A 24,217-nucleotide genomic window follows, 5' to 3' on the forward strand; every position below is an offset into this window, starting at 1 on the left:
GTGATTTTTCATATACAAAATGGTTTTATTAATTTTTGAATATACGTATTTTTAATATAATATATTTCTAAGATAATAACACAACAGTCCTTAGATTTGTGGTATGCATGCTAGGGAATTGATTAATTGTGCATAAATTTCAATTCCTTTCAAGAACGTTTGTACGCCAAGAAATTCGTCATTATCATGCAACAAAATTGGAGTTTTATTGATCGGAGAAAAACCAAGAACTGGCACGCCGATTCCTCTCAAGTATCTACTATTTGTTCCGCCAGGGAATATTTGAGTTTTAATCTTCAACCCTCTGAAATTTATATGTTAAGTGATACTCAGTTTGTTAATTTATGCTTACAATTTGTTTATAGTATTCTTGAAAGTAATCCAGTAAGGATTGGAACTGTCTATTTTGGTTGGTGCAATTTGAGGTTGTTTTTGAATGAAATCTATGTAAACATCTGGACCTGCCTCTTTACACCACTGATTAATTGTTTTTTCCCATTGCTCCACATCCAAAGTTACTGGTATTCTACAGTCAATTGTGAAGGATAATTCTGGTGGAACCACATTAGACTGAACTCCACCCTAATAGATATTTTAATTGAGTAAGTGACTTAGAAGTAAGCAATTAGTTTACCCAGAGCTTAGTTAGGTTGATGGTTGTTACATCTCCTATGGTAAAATGTGGATTATTTGCCAATTTTAGTTTTTCCTGACGTCTGAATTCAAAGAATTTATCTAAAATATAAGAAACCTTTTCTCCGGCAGTGTCGTCATGTAGAAGTGAACCATGTCCAGGTGTACCCGGGCAATGTATGTCCATGTCTAAAATTAATCTATGCAGTACAGTACACTGTATAAACATATTTTAAGCACTTACACCAAATGCATCTTTCACCATAAAACACTGAAAATTCTTCGTTTTCACTGGCCATACCTTCGTCAAGAGCAAATCCAACATTCAATTCGTCAAACTCTCGAGTTTTTACCAATTTTTTCATGCCATCTACCCCACCAATTTCTTCATCTAATAAGACGAATGTGGAGGAAAGTATCTTGTGTGTATCTTGTAGTACTTACCTGGTGTGAAAATTAAATGTACGCTTCGCAAAGGTTTTTTATTTTGAAGCTTGAGTCTTCTTATAGCTTCCAAATATTGAATTCCGACACATTTCATGTCTTGCGAACCTCTGGCATATATCTTGTCGTTTATTATTTCAGCTGCAAACGGCTTTTTGGTCCATTGCTCCTAAAATATCAGCAAGAAAATCTAATGCAGAAATAATTTTGGGCAATTTATACTTCATATACTGGAACAACATCCATGTGACTGCTCAATGCAATCGTGGGCAAGTTTGGATTAGTTCCAACCCAAGAGATGATCACTACCGGATTGGTGGGTGTGATTTGGACAATCTTAATCGGTAAACCCAAATACTTCGCTTGTGTTTTCAAAAAACTAACGCAAGGTCCTAAAACTTGTAAATTAGTATCCTTACATTGTACTAGCCAAAGATCATACCGTAGTCAACATTGGGATGCACAGAAGGTATCCTCAAGTACTCCTGAAAATTATTTATCGCTTGCTGGTCCAATTTTTCCTTATCCTCCATGGTAATGACGCTCATGTTGTAACACTACGTTTGTTTGTCGCAAACGATTCATTCAGCATTTAAATTAACATCGAGAGCGCACACTTTATCATTTAAGCCAGCCGGTGGTAATTTTAATCAAACAATTGTTACAAACTGCCTGGTAAACAACCAAAGATAACCCACGATATTCGGACGAGGCCGGAATTTTAAAAACAAGCTCTTGGGAAAGTTGTTTTCCATAGGTAAAATAATATGGCCCTGCAGTTAACAATGTGAACATTGGAAAGTTATGATTAAAGAAAGTAGTTATGTGAAATAGTTTTAATCGTCGACAATAATTCTCTACATTTTAAGGCAATTTTATCTTGCGACTAGATCAAGTATTTACTCAATTAAGCCCAGTTTTATTATTCGTATCCACAATTCTGTAATTTTATACTTACCACACATCTTACTGTTAATAAGGATTTAATTAATTGGGAAAAAACACATGTAATACTTTCCTAAATGTTTTATTTGAATTTTAGTTTATTTATTACAACAAAGTATACATAAAACAATTCAGATATTAAATGACTATTAAGAATGACTAGAAAATAAATGGAAAATAAAGCGAGATTGAAAATCCGTGTTTTACGGGTGTTCAACTCTAAATCTATTATTCAAATTCAAGAGGTTGAAACAGTATTAAAAATATTAAAAAGTACATAATGAAAAGGAGAAGATAATATGACTAGTACATTTATTTATCCCATTTTAAAGTTAACATTTTAAGATTATATGATATAAGTACAAATATTTCTAAATGGGCACATATAAAACATTTAACAATAAAAGTACAACTGTACTGAAACAGTCAATTTTTTTGGTTATTCTAAAACTCCTTAAAAGGTCACAAAATTTTCAATTAGCTTTAAAATTAGAGTATTGAATAATATCAGCATTTTGAGCAACATTGGTGTTCTAGGTAGCATCTCTTCTAATTCAAATGGGTCTTTGATTACACTTTTACTAACGGTTGCAAGAAATTATAATACTAAAAAAATATTTCATCGAACGGGATATGTTTTAGTCGTCAGTGATAATTTAATTAACATTCTTGCAACCCACCAGTTATTTACTTAAACTGTTTTTAACGATACCATGTTTACATTTAGAATAACCTTATTATGTATCTAGGTACATTTAGAGGTATTTTGGGCAAAAACGTTTACTTTACATGGAATCCACGGAACATTTAACACAGTGAATTATGTCTAACATCAAACATTAAATATATAGAAAAATCACATTAGTATAAAAAATAATAACAGTGGAGAAACAATCTTTTAATATCAAAATATTTAAGACAAGCAGGTTCATCAAATGAAGAAAGCGTACCGATTTGGCAAAACGTACAAATACAGTGAAAATGTGCTTTGTACGCTTATCCAATAGTGTTGGTGCATCAATTTTGCGAACAAACGTTTAAAAACACAACTTTATAAAGTATGTCAGTCGTGGGGTTTTGTTTGTACCTTGTTAGATTAATAATTAATTAACAACCAGAGAAGCGCAAGAGTTGCAATAGTAATGGCGAAAATATGATACCAGGTGTTACAGGTTAAGATGTGTGCTTTTAAATGTCTTGCTATAAGTTTTATAAACACCAAGTATCTGTGACATTTAACTAATTACTATGTACTTTGGAAATTAGACTTGAATGGAGATTAACTTAAAAAGGCTCCTTTACATGATGGATTCTGTATATAATAGGAAAGGTACTAAGATTGCACAGGAGTCCCTACCTTTAATAAGCATGAATAGGAGTGAAACACTCCAATTTATAAATTAGTTTACCTTAAAATTAATGACTTAAGAAAGTTCTTCAAAAAATATACATTACAATCCAAACTAAATGTCTTTTTTGCATTGTTCATACGGTTTAACAATTGGAAGCTTAGCGATATATGTTTCCATGTTTTTAATAAATATCACATTTAGTTAGAATATACATACATATGGTTTTTTAAAGAATAATGGCAAGCTTTTTGGGTGGATCACTTTTTGGGGGGGATGGTATAATCCGAAGAATGACATTACACACAGGTTTCTTCAATATATACAAAAATGTACGTTTCTCAATTTGTTAGACTGGCGACTCTTTCTAAAAATAATCAGGAAAAAATCTGGGATTTCCTTGTAATGATCACTTCATTTAGAATCGTGAGTCTCGCGTTTGTCAACGAAATACTAAATCTAAAATGAAATTGTGCCAATCGTCCTTCCAACGAGGACTTTCGCATTTTAAACGGCCGTCTCCCTGAACACCTTCACGGGGTTGTCAATGTTCTGGATGTAGATGTAACTGGTCACTGTCGTAGTCGGACTGCTGTCCACAATGTCCTGAACTTTTGGCACTTTCGAATCAGTCAAGTTTATACTGTTCATTGCGCTCAGCAACGACCCTGTATTGTTGGAAAGAGAAAAGAGTCCACAGGTTAACTTTTTGTACAAATTTGTCACATCAGTGCACACAAATCTACAAAAGGTTATTGGAAGCTAACCAAACTTACTTACTTTATATAAAGTAGTTAGCTAATAAAATAAATTAAATAATTAGTTTGAAAAACACCCTGTATTTTCATAATAAATAATTATATTGTTTATTTTTAGGTAGGAACTACATTAACTATTTAGTACTTGTTCTGGTACAGTAGAGTTATTGTACTATAAAATTGAAGATCAGTTTGGTCAGCTTGTGCAAGCATGCAAAAAAATCAACAACAAAAACTACTGGATGCATAACATTGCAGCACTAGAAATGTTTTGTGGTTTAGGTGTAATTTTTCACTGTGGTTTTATCTTCTTGTAGCTTCAAAATCCATCAAGAGAAATCTTTTTCAATTATTTATTTCGTATGTAGTAATACATTTACATACATTAGTCTTATTATTAAAAACAAAAGAAGCTACTAGTCATCAGGTTTAATACGTTTCCTCCCATATTAATTTCCAAAATTTTTTTTCATTTACATCTTTCCATTTTAATGATCTTGTATCATCAACATCTCATCTGCATAATTTATTCCATTGCACATCTAAATATCAACTCAAGAGTCACGAGAGGCTACAACAATCGATAGTCTTTCGCTTATCTTTGACTTTGCTCTTGTGTTTCCTCTGAATATTACAGTCTTCTGGTATAAACGTGAGTTCGACAGCATCTTTGGTCAACGAATAGTCCAGCGTCTCTTTGGATTGGCCTGTAATACAATCTTTGCCGTAGTCACCCCAGTCTTCGTCGGAGGAACTGTGATGGCTCTGCAGCCTGTTCAGCGAGTGCCCGCTAACGCTGGAACTGGACACCAGCCTGTCCCTCTGCGTCTTGGGCACCTCGGACATGGCCCTGCCCCGAAAAAAGTTGTCGCTCGTGCCGATGTCCACGTTCTCCGAGGCAGACCGCTTCATCAGCCTGGGAGACTTGTTCAGTTCCTCCCTGATAATTTTCTCCAGCCTACTCTTCAGCTGACTGGGCGATACGGTTTTGATGCGGGCCTCCGTTTCGGCCAGCGTCTCCGCTTTCTCCGGCATCGGCGAGTGGGAATCGACGCTCTCCGGCGTGTACGGTTCGTGAGTGAGCATGTCCCTGGTGATGGGTTTGTGCAAAAATCGACTGTCTATCGGCAAGTCGGCGAAACTTTGTTTGGTATTGGTGATGTAGTCGCTCATGTCTACTACGTTTATCATAACGGAAGCATACGATTGACAACAAGTGCAAACGGCTGGCAAGCATACAAACGGCGCGTGATCGCAACAAAGAACAGTACCTGCGTTCGACCTCAGCTCCACCCTAAGATACACTGGCTGTAAACAAAATATTGAATGTGTCAATTAATGTCTGGCGAATGTTTATTCAGGATACACATGGGCATGTAACAAATCATAACTAAAATGTTCTTTATTGTATTTACGAGTGAAACCAAAAGCAAAAGGTTCATTGTAGTTTAAGCGAGGCATGTCTAAACACACGAGCTGCAGGAATTTCAATATGTACATAAAATGAGTTTATTAAAAATGTTTAGTGAGAAAATATTGTCTTTTTCACGGACTTGTTGATTGACAGTTTTTGTTTCATGGCAATATGTACTATACATTTTTGATCTATTTTTACATTTTATATACAAATAATTTGAAGCAGAATTTTTGTATTATTTATTTTAAATGTATTTCTACAACTTGTAATAATTCAAATATACACTGCGTCTCTTTTGAAGTGAATTATTTAAAAAATCGGAATACCAATGGCAACAAACATATTATCAAAATAAGTTTTAATAAACAATGTAATCTACTGCATAAATAAAACAAAATTGCATCAACAACATAACTTTTAAATCAGTAATAAAATTAACATTACCAAATTCCTTGAGAAATTAATAAAATAAACATAATTTTAAAAAAAAACAATTTGAACTACTCCATCAGTACTTAAGAGGTTCCCATTGCTTTACAGCTTACACCAGCCTCATATACTTAATAAGTTGCTTAATTATGACCACAACTGTAATATAATATTATTGGTCAAAACAAAACATATTGAAAATATTTTTAAATCTATTTAATTTAGGAAATTCAAATTATCCACTTCAAAAGACACGCAGTAAAGACAATATTTTTGCTCCACGACAGAGTATTATTTTCACTTGTATCAAACATACACGTTTCCGACTTTAAATTGATAAAACTTTGGGATTCGACAATTTCTAGCTAAAAAATCAAAAAAGGGTGGCGACTATACTACGTAAAACGGACATGTACCTCAGACTTCAGTTACCAACATGTGAAAATCCAGAAAAACTGGCTGCGTACACGGATAAGAGAAAAAGAGAAGAACAATAAGAGCAATTAAAGACCCAAACAAAATTCAACACTCGAAAACATTGCAGGAAACGAAAATAAAATAAAATTTTCAAGTGTTGTCTTTCGTCAAACCATCATTGGTCAACCCAGAAACTCACCTTGTGATCTCCCATGCACGTATCACTTCCCATTATATTATACTTCACCTCAGCCGCGTCGTCCACGAGTTGCTTAGCCGTGTGGCTGAGAAGCACCCTGTCGCACCAGGCGGGACACCGCGTCATCATGTACTTGGATCCGAGGCCTACTTTCTCCTCGAACGGATAGGAAGGCGGGAACGTTATGGGGTATTCGGTGAGGTGGTCTTCGAACGCCTCCAGCTCCTTGTCGTAGGACTTCAGCTACAAATACAGTTATAAGGGGTGTCCTAAGACGAAAACATAATCTTACCCAAGTGGGCGACGGATTTAAGAAAACCGACTGGTGATCCGAATGGTTGAACTCCTTTTTACCCACACTCAAAATGCATTTACTCGATTCATTCGTGTACTGCAGCAGGTTCTTGTTGTTCTGCACCTTATTGAGACCCTCCGTAAGTTTCTGGAACGCCCAAAATTATTAAACGGAACGTAAATTAACAAAAACATTTACATTCACAACGCCTTCAGTGTCAGTTCTGAAATTGAAGTCGCCGAACAGGAAGTAAGGTGCCTTTCCGTACGAGTCGTTGTGGAATTTGTTGAGGGTGTAGTCGAGGGCCCGTCTCCTGTTCTGTGAGTACACCGACGGATACGATTCCATCGCAACGAAGTTCGACGCGTCGTGGAAAAGGTGGATGTTTATCAAATCGACAACTGTACCCTGTATGGACCATCTTGTACGTAGGAAGCCCTTTCTCGACCACACACTCTGAAACACAAAATTTTCAAATGTTATTTCATATTAATATTTTTTATATTAAACTTTTATGAATTAAAATAAGTCCACTTTAATTGTTCTTGATTTGTATATACAGGTTGATCACCTAACTTATTCACTGGAAGTTTTATAACAATTATAACTTGACTCTTGAACTACTTTCTGTCTGCATATTTGACTTGTATATGACTATACAAATCTATACCTAAACCCATTGGTTTTAGAGTTATAATCATAATTATTTTCCAAAAATTTTGACAAATTGATGGTCGAACTAAATTGTCACCAATTTTGATGCTGGAATTTTTTGTATACACGTTAACTAAGGACCATCCTATAAGGAGCCATTATTAGACCTCCCAAACTTTATACATTTATATTTTTACATTTAATTTTGTACATCTTAGACATGAACAATTTAGTCAATTTCAACGTATCAGACAAACAGAAGAACAATTAATTAATTAACAAGGAAATTTCCGGTAAAACATAGAAGTGAAAGAATTTCCTTAATGAGAATTCCTCATTACATTATATTGCAGCAATTTGTGTTGCATAGTTCCCTCTCTGTCCATTAATAGGTGCCAGTTTCGACAATTAATGAACCCGTTTATTAATAGCACGTACCAACCCGAACTGCACAATAAGCGGAAGACACAAAAGATATAAAATATCATTTTGTGAATGTCATTGTAAATAATGCGCTTTGTTTGGGAATCCATTGTGTGTTTTCGTGTGAAATTCGACTCACCGTAACAATTTAAAATAAAACGAATACGATTGAATGTAAAACACGCTGGAAGACAGCTAAAATTATATGATTTAATAACTTACATAACACATTTAAATTCTATAAATATAAATGACCGTTAATTTTAATAAAATTATTTTAATTCAAGGTTCAATTGTTAATTATTGTTTTTGTTTAAAGTCAACTTATTATGATTGAATACATTACATTACTACATACTATTTATTGAAATTTAAAGTTTAATGAAGGTATCAAATTAATATTCAAGTTGTCAGAAGTACAGCAATAATAAACTAAATTAGTACTACTATTAGTGGACATTATTATAGGAACATTTTAAAATATTAAATATGTTAGCTATAACTCTTTTATTTAAAGTAAATCGTTAAAATAATGTGAATTTTCTATTGTTGTTTTATTTAGTATTATAAATTTTATCACATTCTTATTCTATAAAATATTACATATATTTTTTTGAATTCAGCAGATCATACTCAGAAGGCAGTTGTGGTCAATCTATATGGCGGTGGCCTGTTGGTCCATATTACCGAAAAAATGGATAGATTGGTTTGTGGAAACATATTAAAGGATCACATGTTACTTTTCGCTGAAAATAATATGCCACTAAGATGGTTGTGATCATTTAGAAGTGAATATGCGGCAGCACACAAAAAAAATAAGGCAGAGGTACTGAAAAAGCTGCAAACAGAATTGCAAAAAATACTTTCAGAATTTATCAGAAATTTGGTTGACTCCATGAACAAAATGTGTGCAATAGTCATACAAGCTGATGGATATGCAACAAAATATTAATTCTTCTCTTTGTTTTCGAAAATTAAATTATTTAATAAGGATTCCCAACTTATGTCCAAATAAAAAAGTTTAATTCTATTTTACTTTATAAAATCTTAATAAAAGTAATAAATACAATTTCTAGAAACATTTTTATTAATCCCTTATTCGGGAGATAGAACTGTAATTTTATTTAAATCATTAGTCGTTTATTAATTAATCTAATAATTAACAATTTAATTTTAGGGTCTCCAAACTTTTGTCATTCGTGTAAATATGCATCATAACTTTTTACAGATATGTTTAATGATTAACATTTATTATTATAGAAGCAAATTGTTGTTTAATATATCCCTGTACATAAATCAAAACTATCTTTTTTGTAAAATACATAAGTCCACTAACCATCTCCTCACAGTCCTTGAACTAATTTCAGTAAGTCCCATTTCCTCCAAGTTTTCTTTAACTTTCCTAAACCAATTCTCTAAACTTTTTAATAATAAGGAAACAACTGACTTATTTAGTTGTAAACTCTTGGCCATCTGTTACTGTTTCTCTCGGATGTAGTAACGCTGAATTATAATTTTTCTTATAGTTTCACTTTAATCAATAATTAAATAATTTTAATAAGTAAAATACCACTAGTTATATTCACAAAAACCATTGAAAGACCATTAAGTAAAAGCTAGTTATAATTTTGTTCATTAAAGATTAAAAAAATTGAAAGAATAAAATTAGATTGACCAGTTGTAAAGTTAATAAGTATGGCCACTACTGTAAGTATTAAATGTATTTAGATACTAGATATTAGGTTTTAAATCCCACAAAACCGCAGCCTTAAGACGTCTGGTAAATTTATCAAATGTTTTATCAAAGTTGGTTGGGTCGTATCATTTTTATGGAATTATAGAGACATTTTATTCTTATTCGTATTAAATTATTATATACAATATTTTCAATCAAAACACTTAAAACTGCAAATAAATTTAATATTAATACTATTCAAAAAATATAAAAAAATGAGAAAAACTAATTGTTGATTGGCGATTAATCATATGAATATAATTTAGATTAAGCAATAGTTCCACTGAAATAAATTTTGACTGATTGAAAAGCAACATATTAATTTATACAAAAACAACTAGGCATTTTACATCATCACCCGCATCATATCAACGGAAACGAACGATTGACGAACCACAACCGTCTCCATCAGTTAATTCCTTATCCACACCTGATCGCGTATGCAAAGGAGTCCGCAACACAAACAGAAACCGAAACGTGTCCTCCGCTCCGGGCGTTGTACGCCAACCCACCTGCTGTCACTCCGATTGACGCAGTTTGGGACCGGTGTAATTGACACCCGCTGACGTCAAGAAGGCGGAAACTGAAATCTGCCAGCGCCGGAAGCGTCTAATCGTCCGAAAAAATGTGCACGCACCGATAATGCACCGGTATTTTCCTTTTTTTATTTTTTTGTAGACTGCGGACGTGAACGGGATTTTTTGGGCAATTAGCTGACGATAGTGTGGGGGGACCTTGGTACTTTTTTTGATAGATTTACAATCGTCACAAATTGGGAGAGATGAATTTTTAAATTATTATAATTCATATTTAATTTCTAATTTATTCGTGACGCATTCACGACGAATAAATGTCAGTGTTGTGGTAATCCAAAATTCTGATGTAACAATTGGTTAAATTATAAATGAACGTTCATTATCTATTTATACACATGAATGGAGAGGAGTAAACGATTCCAAATATTCCTACTCATTTTCTTCCCGCTTCATTTAATGACGTCATTTAGTGGCCACCTCATACAGTTTACTAATTACCAAAATGAGTATGCACTTTTACTAGAATTAAATTGTTAAACATTAGTAGTAACCACTTAATTTGTAATTCTTTATTTCTAATTTTAACGTGGTGATTTTATTTCCGATCAAGCAATTTCCGTCTCCGTCAACTGCAATTTTCTAAATTTGTTCTAAATTACAAGTGCTTCTTAATTATTCATTTTAAAACAAAAAGTTCCAATTTTATTATACTAAAATATAGATGATATTCTACTGAATATAAGATAGTTATTAATGTTTTGAAATGCACAATATTAAATATAAATAAAAATAAATTTGAGAGTACTAATAATGGCTTTTTATAGGACGGTACTTGGTTACCGTGTATGTCAAAAATTAACTTTCCTGGATTTAAAATGGTAGCTTTACAGATATTTTAGTTAGACCAGCAATCTGTCAAAAATGTTGGAAAAAAAATTAAAAACTCAAAAACTATTTGATTAAGATGTGGTATAGTCATTTTATTTGTAATTATATGTAGAATTTAAAAATCCAAAAAATATACAGTTTATGTCACTCAAAGAAATTTTGTTTAAAATAAATTAGACAATTAGTTCAGGTCCAGGTATAATTATACACAAAAATTTCAAATTAATACCTTTTTCCGTTTCCCATAAAGGTCTATTGAATAAGTCAGATGAATCACCCCGTATACCAAGAAAATGGGTTGTTTGTGTTACATTATATTTTAAATTACAAGTAATAATTTTCTCGTTATCCCAAGCCAAAAGTAGTAAATACTTTTGTACTATACACCATTTGTGCTAAACGATTAATAGTACCTTTAAAAAATATTCCACTTTCCAGAGTAATTAGGTCGTGTTTTAGATAAAATAATAATTTATTTCAAAATAATTAAAACCCAACTAAATAAATAAGTATTTTGATAGTGTAATCACAATTTAAAAGTGTTATGTTCAATATATTTTTCCCCGTTTATAATAATTTGATCTATAAATTGGATTATAAATAAATAACTGAAATTTTTGTAATAAACAGGTGGTTCATTATGTCCCAAACAATGTTTAATTTCCGATAAGATAATACTCAGTAGCTTCTGCCCGTTATTAATCACAATAAACAAATTACAATAGGAAGCAATTTAATTATAAGTATTTTATTTGTTTATGTAACATTTTCGTAGATAAAACCCACTATTTCCTATGGGCACCGATTAAAAACAACATATTGTTCTATTAATTAAATACTGATTGAACGATTTCAGTTTTATCTGTCACCATAGAACCAGTTCCCCAAACGGGCTTACCTTAGGAAAAAAACTTTGGGGAAATTTTGCCTTTTCTTTGGTAACGACCGCCTCGATGTTCCCCGAATAGATTTCTTTGCCATCGACAGGCACATACTGAGAGTCCTTGAAGTCCCATATTAAGACGTGATCAATCGATTCGTGTACGAAGTAAAGATTGCCAAGGGCCTGCAAAAGAAAATGCAATTAAACCATTCCCATTTCTAAATTAAATTAACCGCTCGCGTAAATCGTATTTAATATTCAATTTTCCGTGTCGGAGGCTATAAACAGAACTCAATTTACACGAGCGTTCATTAACTGTGCAAACACACTTTATTGTGTTTACAAGCAATCTCACATAACTACTTAAACACATTAAAAAAAGACGATGTTCCGTAACAACCGAGACGATTATTACCGTGAAATTCTCCGCGGAACTGTAGTCCTCGTCGAGGAACACCCTGATCTTGTCGAAGAGCCGCAGTTCGTTGCTGGACATCAGGAGGTTGAGGAACAGCTTCACGTGTTTCATGCTCTCCTCGTAGTTCTTGCCACCGACCTCTTGGCAGTGCAGAGCTATGAACTTCGGTTCCAGTCTGGCGACGGTGCCGAGAAACTCTTTGGTCCACAGTTCCAGCATCTGTGAGGGCTACATAAACAAGAACAATCGTTTCTTAATGACGTACTTTCAAGCAATCTTAGCTTTGACATAATTTTATTTCGAAATACGTCTCCGAAATTGTATTTAATTGCACAAAGCACAGAATCCTCGGATCTGCGATTATATTTCATAAATCCGCTCCGTTATTCATGATTACTTTGCATACAAATTGAATTGGCCGGTCTCAAATCCCTGGGAACAACGAAATTAAACCCGAGTCTGGATTTGAGACGCATTCCCTCCTTTAATACTATTCATGGTTGTAGCGTCTTGAATTTTAAATGAAACTGGTCACATTAACGTGATTCTTTTATGAGAATCGTTCGTTTTTTCATTATTATTATTACTTATTGTTTTGTTGTTTTTTTCTGTGAAAGGGTATAATTAAAATTGGACATTATATGTAAAATACAACGCTCAAATATGTTAATTTGTAGTGGCGGCATTGGATTATTCTTCCAGAATATTTACTTTCGAAAATAAACAAGTTATTTATAAAGTTTTAATTTTCAAGTCAAGGTTTGAACAAAAATTCATTGACGCAATTTCGGATGACAAAAGTTTTTAGGTCACTGTCCGCATCCTTAAACATTGGTTAAATTGTCGAAGTGTCATTTAAATTCAATTGAAAAAATGTTTTAATTAAACAACATTTAAATTCAGCCATAAAAAATTAAAATATGTAAATATTTTCATTACATTTAATATTTTTATGTACTAAATGAAGAAAAACCTTACGTAAGATTTATGATCATAATAAAAATAACACTAGTATTTTAAGATTCTCTAGAAGTAAATTATAACAAGCCATTAATTAAAAATTGCTGTTGTGAAACGTGATCCCAAAATAAATTTCGAATCAATTTATATATTTAAAGTCCTCTTTTTATAGTATATTATAAAATGTAAATAAGTAAGCTTCTATTCAAGTTTCATTTTAAATGTTTTGTTTAATTAAAAATTGCTAGGGTGAAATGAGATCCAAAAATCTCCCCTTTTTAAAATGGATAACTATGAATTGAATAAATCTCTATAGAGTAAATGTAAGTCAGCTTTTATTAAATTTTATTTTAAATGTTTTGTTTAATTAAAAATTACTCTTGTGAAATGACATCCTGAAATACATTTCGAACCAATTTTTGTATTTAAAATCAACTCCTTTTATAATATATTTTATACAAACAAACGTGTACACAGCAAATGTAAATAAGTGAGCTTTTATTCAAGTTTATTTTAAATATTATGTTTAATTAAAAATTGCTGTTGTTAAATGGGAATCAAAAATAAATTTCGAATACATTTATACATTTAAAATCTTATCCTTTTAAAATATACTATAAATTGAAAAAAATTTGAACAGAGTAAATGTAAATTAGTAAGCTTTTATTAAGTTTTATTTTAAATCTGGTCTTGAAATAAATTTTGAATCAATTTTTGTATGTAAAATGCCTTCCTTTTATAATATATTTTATACGAATAAATTTGTATTCAGCAAATATAAATATGTGAGCTTTTATTCAAGTTTCATTTTAAATGTTTTGTTCAATTAAAAATTACTGTTGTGGAATGAGGTCCCAATGTCAAATTAACACATTTCAAATTTATTTATTGTAAATAAAAATAAAATTAAATGGAGAATAATTACAAAATATTTATTAATAAAATAATAATAACAATTAATTCTAAGAAAAAAAAAATTAAATATAAATTGCAAAAATATTATTTTAATTTAGTAAAAAGTGTAAATGTGGCTTATTTACTTCTACCATAAGTAAATATTTATTTAATTCTACAATACTGCTCAAGTATAAAATTACACTAGAATAAACAGACATTCAGTTAAAAAATAACAGTTTATATATTATTACATTATTTATTTATAATCCAAAAGTGATTGAGTGGTTTATAAATAGTATATTATTTTATTACGTTGTATTAACAATTATTTTGTATTTAACATGTATTAACAATTATTTTGTATTTAATAATAAATAAATAATATAAAATTAAAATTTAATATTTTTAAGAGGAAAATCAGAATATTTATTTTAGTTACACATTTTTATTTAAGTTAGTGTTTAATTATGAAAAGAAATAATCTAAAATTGGAAAATAATTTTTCTGAAAGTTAATAACCTAGTTGATTTGATGTTGTTTACTTGTTGGATAATTTTAAAGTAAATTTAATAAACAAGTTAAATAGTTTGCCATTAAATTTGTGTAATATTTACACTTTCAAATACACAAAAAATCATGTCAGCAATACACATTACAATTTTGTTTTTTAGTCAACAATATCTAAGTAATTTGTATCTCATTTGTTTAGTGAATATGTGAATAGTAGATACAACTAATTTGTGGTGAAAATAACTAGTTTTATGTATGAATAATATCTGTAAATAATAAATTATACAAACAGAAACTTTCTTCTGGTATTCCACCAACATAAAGAAAAACGTAAATTTTCTCAACGTAAAGATCAGTTTACTCACATCCTCAAAAATAGATCCCACATTGGCTGTGACTAGAAGAACGGGAATTGTGCTTGAACCCATTTCGAACTGAACCTGGGACCGTCCGGTGGTGACTGTCGTCCGCAAAGAGGGCACTAACTAACGCACCAACGATCCATCTCGGACGAGATTTCCAAAACTGCTTTATAAGGTTAAATCTAAATATTACTATTTTCGCTGGCTGTTTACACGCGATTTTTGTGTCAGTCCCGACAGACCATCGTCCAATCGTCATGCGCGTACACCGTCACGTTGTTTTCCCTTGCTTTATTGATTTATTCCCAAAGTTCAATTCAATCAATCACTGCAAACCACAAATTCGCCCATGCATTTTATTTAAACAAACGCTGATCGTTTTCACTGTGTGCCGTGTAGAACGACCGATCGGACCGTTCCATAACCACACATTCCTGTCGTAACGCGTACCGACATTGGAATCAATAAGCTGGTGCATTTATCTGCTGGTTTATCAACAACAAACTAGCAAATTAATGGGCTATTTGTTTAGAGGAGACAACAAAAATTTATATATATATATATATATATATATATATATATATACACGGGGACAGATTGTTACTTCATCGAACTCTCTTCGTACTAATGTTATTTAGTTACTTTACACGTTTATTGTGCAACAATATACAATTACACGACTAAACTCTTGTTAACATTGGTAATTTAGCTTTAATTTTTATTTGTAAACAACCGAGTGCATTCATTCATAATTAACGAGTTGTTGAATTCGATGTATTCGCTTACATCGAAAGTTTAATATATAGTGTGTGCGTTTTAAGCACGTGGAAAACCAGTAGGGACGTGCATGTAAACAAAACATTGTTAGGAAATTTTGTGGTTTATGATGATTACAAAAACGGGGGGATTCATTCCGGTTGTCACTGATCACATGTAAATTAACACGTTCCCTCATTTTTGTATCAATTTGATAATACCAAGGATGTGTCGCACTTTAGACGTCAGGGGTAATTAGAGTTAATTAATGATTAGAATTGATAATTGAGTAGCAGTAAAGTGACCATTGTTTCTATATCTATAGTGGTTCGGGTTTATTGGTCGACGTTTGTGGGAATTATTTCCAAACGTTTGGCTAGCATCTTCAGAAGTCTGATTTGTATCCACTCTGTGTTAATTAATAACATAATTTTCTTGTATTACAGAGAAAAACGTTTAAATGAAAGTCATTTTAAGATGATAAACCAACAATTTATTAAAAAAGTAAAATTATCACAAAGTAATACATGGATTGAGGAATGTCAGTCAACATATACTTGAAATAAAGTATTAATAAAACAGAAAAATTAAAAAATTCAGCACCAACAACAATGTTATCACATTAAAATTTAATTTAATAGTAAACATATACAAAACACAATCAATAAAATGCATTTTCTATTCCTATTTTGTACTATTAATATCTAATAGATGAAGCATAATAACTGGTTAAAAAGAATCACTGTTGTGAATAACAAGGACATTTCTAGCCTAGACATTAATATTTCTTTGGTTATACAGACTGTAGAAGATAAATACTAAATACTTTTTATATAAAATATATGGCACTTAAACAATAAACCAACATCAATTTTAAAAACAAACACAACAAAGGAATGTTAGAAATTATGCAGAAGCAGGAGGCCCCAATGGGAGTTGACTCTCCTCAATTAATTTCATGGATATTAGCTCAAAAATTTGCAAAAATATGTCTTCATTGATTTTCTCCGTTTGCAATGACATTACAAACAGTCTGATTGCTCTTTCCAAGTTCTGTTGGGAAAATATTATCACCATGTAGTCTGAAATGTAACAAATTGTTATGACACACACACAATGAATAATAATATTATTACCAGGAAAGCTGCTTAAAATAGCACTTATGTAGGATTCCAAGTTCATATCCAACGTTTGATTTATGGTTGTTTCTGGAATTCTAAATAAGTTTGCGCACAAATTGTTAATGAAGTTTTCCGTTTGGGAAACTATTCTGTTCTCGATGGTGTTTCCGAACGATAAAACTATGGCTTTTACTAAAGATTCCTGAATTAAAAGCGATTCAGTGTCGGCCAACAGCTCGCAAATTATACCAATTATGGCTTTTGTTACTGGGAGTTTTACCTCAAATTCGTCCAGCTCGTCTGTAAAAACATAAAACGGTTCGTATAATTAACAACACCACTAGTTTATAAGCAAACCTTCAAACTGAACATTCACGTTGGAGTCAGTTAACTGGCTTATTGGATCCAGGGAGTCAATGGCTTCATAAGCTGTGTCCACCTTACAAAACTCCTTCCTTTCAGCTAACAACTTCTTCACACGCAACAGAAAGTCGTTATCCTAAAAATTTATTAACTGTCATCTTTGATTAAGTAATAAAATAATATAATCTACAGTCTCCTTGACGGCTTCAAATTTCCAATTTTCGGTATTCAAGAATTGGTCAGAGGTGTTGCCAGGAAGGGCCGTTTTTATTGTGTTTAAAGATTTGTTGAATACACCTGTGGCAGTTTTGGCACACAATTTATAAAAACTGGGAACCATCCCGTCGACTTCCAAGTCACCGGTTGCGTCCTGTGACATTTTCATGCAGAAATCGTCTGGCGGCCTGTAAATCAGTTATTGATTTTTAGAATTAATTTTACATAATATTTTATGTATTTACATGGGACTTATTGCAGGTGTTGATAAATTGGATTCAGACGATTTCTGCTGTAGTAACGAGCGCAACTTTGCTATTGTGGATTCTAAATCTGCTGGCTCCTCGTACTCTGGATCCGGGCTATCTTCACTTTCCGTTGAAATGTATGGAATTATCGGATGGTCTTCAACAGATTTTTCAAAATCATCAGCTGGTTTACCTTTTTCCTGAAATACCATTGTAGTCATTATTATACTTTTTAAAGTGTTAAAATAATATTAATTTTCTATTGTTTTATACAATGTCATAAAAACTACTATTTTTATTCTACAAAATTTTATTTAAATTTTTCTGAATTGAGCTGAATATAAATAGAGTAACTTTAATTTTGCACAAACAATTTTTAACACTTTGTACAAACAACATTATTTAGATAGCAATAAAAAATAGTTTCTCCTCATTATTGGATGTCTTCAACCTACTTTCAAATTTTGAGCATTATTTTAAAAACACCTTCTATTTTCATTTAATTTTCCAAAATAAATATAAATAAATATAATAAAGTTTTCAGGTTCAAAGTTGCAATTTTTTAACAAAATATCCCAATTTAATGCCTCAAATTTACAATTTACATTTATAGAACACCCTGTATTTTCATGTGCCTTTAAAGGTCCACAAGTTGAATTGAATCGAGAAGGCCTTGGTTCCAATAAGATATATAAGAGATCCGATTGAGGTTATGTTTATATTGCAAAACGTCAATAACAACAATGAATTTCCAAACTCTTTGCGAATTTTTCGAGTTGATCAAATACAAAAAAAACTTGCAGCAGAAAAGCATTGCAATAAAAGAGCAAATGAGAAACTTCAGATCCCTTGTCCTGTTGAAACCTGAGGATGAACGTTTCGACCTGATCTTCTCGATAATGCGATTGATTGTGCCCAAATTGGACAGGGACAGGTCGACGTACAACATGAAACAAGCTAGGATTTCTAAAATATTAATCAAGATGCTATCACTTCCTGAAGGTAATGACAAAAATAAGCTGACTAAAGGATATCAACATTCAGGTGTTGGGGAGGAATTCAGTGAGATCATCTATACAGTATTAAGAAAATACATCAGGTCCAACACATCTACCCTTACCATAGATGAATTAAACAAAACCCTAGATGATATAACTCAAAGAGAATCAGATGCTGAAGCAGACCGTCTCTTGTTGGGGCTATTCAAAAAGTGCAGTCCTGAAGATGCAAAGTGGATTATAAAAATAATTTTACGGGAAATGCGACTTGGAATCGACGCAGACAAGATTTTGAATTGCTATCATCCAGATGGATCAAACTTATATTCGACAAACAACAATCTAAGAAAGGTATGTGAGATTTTGTTTGATCCAAATGTTAAACTCAATGAAATTGAGATAAACATCTTCGAGGCTTTCCGCCCTATGTTATCAAAACGTCTGGACAAAAATTCATTTAAAAAAGAAATATTAGATGAAAATGAGTACATCCTTGAAAATAAATTTGATGGAGAACGTTTTCAAGTGCACATGGAAAACAACAAATTCATGTATTTTTCAAGAAAAGCCTTTAATTACTCAAGTACTTTTGGAGAAACATTTGATAGTGGAAATTTTACCCCAAAATTAAAAGGTGTAATCCATGAGGATATAAACAGAATTATTCTGGATGGGGAAATGATGCTTTACAACAAATATAAAGAGGAATATGGATCTAAAGGTATGACTTTAGATGTTAAGAAGCTGTCAGATAATGGTGCATATCAACCATGTTTTGTCATCTATGATATTCTTATGGTCAATGATACAGTATTAACAACTAAACCACTAAAAGAAAGACTGGAGATACTAAATGATGCAATAGTCAAAGAAATACCTGGTGTGATAGCAATCAGCAAATTCAATAAAATAAAATCACAAGTAGAAATAGTGAATGCTCTGAACTCCTCTATGGATAATGAGGAGGAAGGCATAATCATAAAGAATCCAATGTCTGAATACAAATGTGGACAAAGAAATGCTGGTTGGTACAAAATGAAAATGGAGTATTTCAGTGATGTTATGAATGATATGGACCTTGTATTAATGGGAGGGTCACATACTTCCTCTGATACCCAGAAACTTAATACATTTTATGTAGGAATAAAGTCTGCTGACTCTTATGCATGTCTTGTTAAAATTTCTAGTGGTTTAACATATGAACAATTGGATATGCTGGACAAAAAATTGAAAAACGAAGGACACCCTTTCGAAGAATTTGAATCTAAGAATAACGGTCGGTATATGTTTGGCAAAGACACACCGCAGTATTGGATAGATCCGGAAAAAACTGTCGTATTTGTTGTTAGGGCGACTGAATTAATCAGGACCGCAGATAATAGCGTTAAAACTCCATACACTTTAAGGTTTCCAAGGATTCTCCAAATAAGAAGTGATAAACCTGTACACGAATGTATGGATATAAACGATTTACTCGATCTAAGCCAACAGCACAAGCCCGTAATAAAGTTAAATAAAAGACACATCACTCTGCAGGAAATACTTACTCAAAAACCGAGAATAAACCTTAAAAGAGCCAGATTGATTATGCCAAAAATGGAGGATTTGGGAGAAAGACTGGACATATTAAAAAATTACACAATTCATGTATTAAATGGCACAGAAGAAAAATCTAAGGACTTCATTGAAGATCTAGTTGCTCATGTTGGAGGCAAAATTAGTTACAGATTGGATGAAAAAGTAGACATTGTTATAGTGGGTCAATTAAATGAAAAATTTAAGAATGTCAAATTTAATCCAGATGTTAAATACGACTTGATTCACGTTGATTGGCTTTTAAGAATAATTGAGAATAAAGCACTGCTTAGCTATGAACCTGAAGAAGTTCTAGGAGTTGGTTTCAACTACAAAAATAAATTGTGTGATAAAGTGGATGTCTGTGGGGATGGTTATGTGGAGGACGCCACTGAGGATTCTTTAAACCAATGTTTTAGAAATGTTAAGAAAATTAAAACAGATCTCAATGCAAATGGTTTATATAGTGATTTGTTAGAAGAACGATTCAAAATGCAGAAGTATAATGTTTACTTCGATAAATTTGAAGAAATCAACAATTCCGGATCTAAAGTTATTTTAAATACATTCCTTGATGAGGTCCAACTAAGATATTATAGGGGAACAGTAAGTACAACTGTTACTTCTGACGTTAACTTAATTATTTGTTATAGCGAAGAACGAACAGAAAAAGTTCGTGACTGGCTAGAACGTAAAGGTTACACGTCTGTAGACGTAACGACTCCGGATTTTTTATATATTTAATTTCTATTGTGATTAGTTTACTCTGTAACATTTTTACCAAATACAGTATAACAATAGCAAAGTCTATAATTTCTCACCAGCAAAATCTGCCCATCATAATTTGGCGTGTCTGTACTTTGTAAAGGATTTATCCAGCAGGATTCAGTGCTGTCACCAGAGCTAGTTTTTTCAGTCGAATCTGAGTGAACGAGTTTGGTGGCCTTAGTTTTCAGTTTGGGCGCAGTCGTACTGGTGAGCACCGCCTTCGCGTTCTGTATGTTGTCTTGTAGCCCAGTCAGACGCAGACCTTTACGTAATCCCGCCCTTCCGAAGTCCAGTAAACCCTCTACGACGCCAGCAGCTTCGTCCTAGAAGAAGATGCTATGTTGGAAGTTTTGCTTATAATTTTCTTTTTGCTGAAGCGGTTTTTAAGGGTTGTAGAAGTTAAACTAGTTGTAAGCTATAACTGGAGATTCAGGACATATTATATTTTTAAGCACCCTCTAAAGTTTAGAGTCTGAACTAAAGAATATATAAAAAATATTTATCCTAATCAATTACTATTGGTATAAGTTGTATGGGATAACATTCTATCTACTACAGTCATATTTGCTAAAAAATTCTAAGTGGGTCTACAAATTTGTATTAGCAGTGTGGAGAATTCTCTTTATGCTGTCATCTTACCTGACCATGTGGCTTCTGTTATGTGTTTTACGTGTAAAGAAGTACATGTGATTAACTAAAAGCAAGTAATAAGCAAAGACAAATCACCTGAAAATCTCCGATTTTCGTTAAGGCATTGTTTACAGTACTTTCTTGAAGATCCTTGAAGTTGCTCAATGTATTAACTGTTGCCTCACCTATAATTTTTTAATAAAAAAAAACGTATTATTAAAAAATTGTGTTCTTACTTATTGGTTTGATTGAGCTCTTGAGTCCCTCCATTGATGTCATCTGCTTGACCTCATTAAGGAACATATTTGTAGCACTAGTGGGTGACTCCAGACATTCTTCAGCCTTCCCTAGTTTCACGTCTTCAGTATTTTTGTAACTTACTTTATCTTCAGCCATGAATGAGCTCAATGGATCCATTCCAAAAGAAACCGAAATTAAATCTTGAGAATCATTCCAGACTTTTGATGTGCCCTTTGGTTCGTGAATTTTAACAGGGTCGCTTTTTAATACCGGTTCTGACTTTTTAATTGCAGGCTGTAAATATATTTTATAAGGAACATGGCTGAGTAACAGTTTCAAGTATCATTTATTGTAAACTTAAATTGTTTTTAAACACAAATTTTAAAAATACATAAACAGAGTTGTCTGATAATTATTTTTAAATATTAAGATAAAACATACCTTATCAACAGAAATAATCTCAGGCTTGGTGACACATTCTGATTTATTTTCAGGTTTTGAGTCTACTACATCTTGATTTTCCTCTTCCTCCTCTTCATTTTGTTGATCATAATCTTGTTTTAAGCAATCATTGAAACAACAATCTTGAAGACAAACTTTTGAATACTTTGGCAGATCCAGTACATTTTTTACACTTTTAGAACCTAGGACTTTTATAAATTGATAATTGAGGAAATGTGGGCATGACAATAAATTCAACATGTATGCAGTAAATTTTCTTGATACAATTGCAACCAAAGCATGGCAGGGTAATGAATTCCACAGTTCCCAATTTATGAACTGATTTAAAACATTGGTGGTCAATTGATGTAAATAATACTTGAGAGATTTCTGTGATCCTACACATACATGGGAATACCTAAAATAAAATTACAGTTAAATAACAAGATAATTTAAATTTTACAAAATAATACTTATAGAGATCCTGAATTTGTCCACCATATTTTTCCTTCCGTTTTAACGTTCTTCTAAACTCTTTTAGATGTTTTAAGTATATATTAAGAATACCATGAATTAGTACTTTTTTGTTGACATGAATGAGTACTTTAAATAATCTGTGCAACACTTCCTCAAGTACAATATTACTTTCCAAAGTAAATTCATTGTTTTCACTGATGTATTGGTACCATTTCTTTATAAAATATTTATCAATATCTTCCGCTAATTTTTTTACAGCCTCCGGATTTGGTTCAAGATTAGTGGTCTTAATCTTTTTTTGTTCTCTAAACAATTCAAAATCTTTGGGATAATCCAGTATGACTTTGTACAGCAAAATTGTGTGAACCACTGAAGAAATAAGCCACACAGTGAAGAAACACGTTTCAAAAGTTGATCCTCCAATTGGTAATATTTCAAAAGAGTAATTTAGGGCGCTAAAAGCAGAAACTAACCCAAATACAGAAATGAAAAACACTCTCCATGTGAGACACCTGGTTATGCACGAATTGTAAAGGTTCAGAAGCATTGTGACCATTTGTTTTTGCTTTTCGACTCAATTTCCTTTATCACTTCACATTTTACTGATCATTTGTTGTCACTCGAGTGTTTTACGGTACTTTGATATCTGTCAAAGTTGTAAACAATCTGATGATTCAGTTGATTTTTGATTGCGACATCTTTTAAAAGTACACGCAAGTTAGAAATCTTATAAACATCTGTTATGGAGTATAAAGTTCTAAGTGGAGTTTTCGTATTGTCCGGCAGATGGTGCGCCGCATTTTAAATAGTATTTTAAATATATTGATTTGCATACGATGTCAATAATGTAAATAATCTATTAATAAATTCTAATAAAAGGACAAACGTTATGTCATATTTCATATGGTTTTTTTAAAGACAAATTACTTGTAATTAGTTACAGTTGTTATATTTAATTACGCAAATTTTAAATATTAATCATTTTGAGATAGAAATGTTTTAAATACTAAATAAAAATATTTATTTGTAAAATTTCATTAAATATTTAATTACTCATTAAAATTCACAGGTGGTTTTTATAAAAAATATTGCTAAAAACAAGTTTAACATTAACATTAACAAGTTAATTACCGTATAAAAATTGTAAATATTGAGAATTACAATGATTAATTCCTTTTTAGAGTATTGTTGTCCCCCTAATGATTTTCGAACACGCAAAACTCATTGTCGTG

The 24,217-nt window shown here is 31.9% G+C and overlaps 4 protein-coding genes across 6 annotated transcripts; 1 reads left to right on the forward strand and 3 right to left on the reverse strand.

The window, feature by feature from the left end:
* Position 1: 1 nt before the first annotated feature.
* Positions 2–1,725, reverse strand: LOC109595479 (aminoacylase-1-like). Its single transcript, XM_020010831.2, has 7 exons — positions 1,520–1,725; positions 1,300–1,469; positions 1,078–1,246; positions 878–1,024; positions 635–822; positions 353–582; positions 2–304 (listed from the first exon to the last, which is right to left on the reverse strand). The coding sequence occupies exons 1-7, from the start codon at positions 1,623–1,625 to the stop codon at positions 91–93; spliced, it is 1,224 nt and encodes a 407-aa protein (XP_019866390.1). The 5' UTR covers positions 1,626–1,725; the 3' UTR covers positions 2–90.
* A 363-nt stretch (positions 1,726–2,088) lies between these two features.
* On the reverse strand, positions 2,089–15,678 carry LOC109595501 (inositol polyphosphate-5-phosphatase A). 2 transcript variants are annotated; one of them, XM_049967432.1, is made up of 8 exons: positions 15,156–15,678; positions 12,421–12,651; positions 12,021–12,188; positions 7,085–7,342; positions 6,884–7,033; positions 6,592–6,834; positions 5,401–5,437; positions 2,089–4,039 (listed from the first exon to the last, which is right to left on the reverse strand). In XM_049967432.1, exons 1-8 carry the CDS (start codon positions 15,216–15,218, stop codon positions 3,879–3,881), a joined length of 1,311 nt encoding a protein of 436 aa, XP_049823389.1. In that variant the 5' UTR covers positions 15,219–15,678; the 3' UTR covers positions 2,089–3,878. The 2 variants fall into 2 exon arrangements, with proteins under 2 accessions (XP_049823389.1, XP_019866425.2); XM_020010866.2 differs by lacking the exon at positions 2,089–4,039 and having other exon boundaries at positions 4,469–5,437.
* A 702-nt stretch (positions 15,679–16,380) lies between these two features.
* Positions 16,381–23,632, reverse strand: LOC109595505 (uncharacterized). 2 transcript variants are annotated; one of them, XM_020010872.2, is made up of 11 exons: positions 22,982–23,632; positions 22,509–22,926; positions 22,064–22,361; positions 21,924–22,012; positions 21,837–21,851; positions 21,251–21,520; positions 17,854–18,056; positions 17,583–17,796; positions 17,387–17,528; positions 17,045–17,329; positions 16,381–16,990 (listed from the first exon to the last, which is right to left on the reverse strand). In XM_020010872.2, the coding sequence occupies exons 1-11, from the start codon at positions 23,539–23,541 to the stop codon at positions 16,815–16,817; spliced, it is 2,670 nt and encodes an 889-aa protein (XP_019866431.2). In that variant the 5' UTR covers positions 23,542–23,632; the 3' UTR covers positions 16,381–16,814. The 2 variants fall into 2 exon arrangements, with proteins under 2 accessions (XP_019866431.2, XP_049823486.1); XM_049967529.1 differs by lacking the exon at positions 21,837–21,851 and having other exon boundaries at positions 22,982–23,631.
* On the forward strand, positions 18,107–21,234 carry LOC126265596 (DNA ligase 4). Its single transcript, XM_049967530.1, has one exon. It carries the CDS (start codon positions 18,600–18,602, stop codon positions 21,171–21,173), a length of 2,574 nt encoding a protein of 857 aa, XP_049823487.1. The 5' UTR covers positions 18,107–18,599; the 3' UTR covers positions 21,174–21,234.
* Positions 23,633–24,217: the final 585 nt, after the last annotated feature.

This window comes from Aethina tumida, chromosome 5, assembly GCF_024364675.1.
Source record: "Aethina tumida isolate Nest 87 chromosome 5, icAetTumi1.1, whole genome shotgun sequence".
Taxonomy (NCBI): domain Eukaryota; kingdom Metazoa; phylum Arthropoda; class Insecta; order Coleoptera; family Nitidulidae; genus Aethina; species Aethina tumida.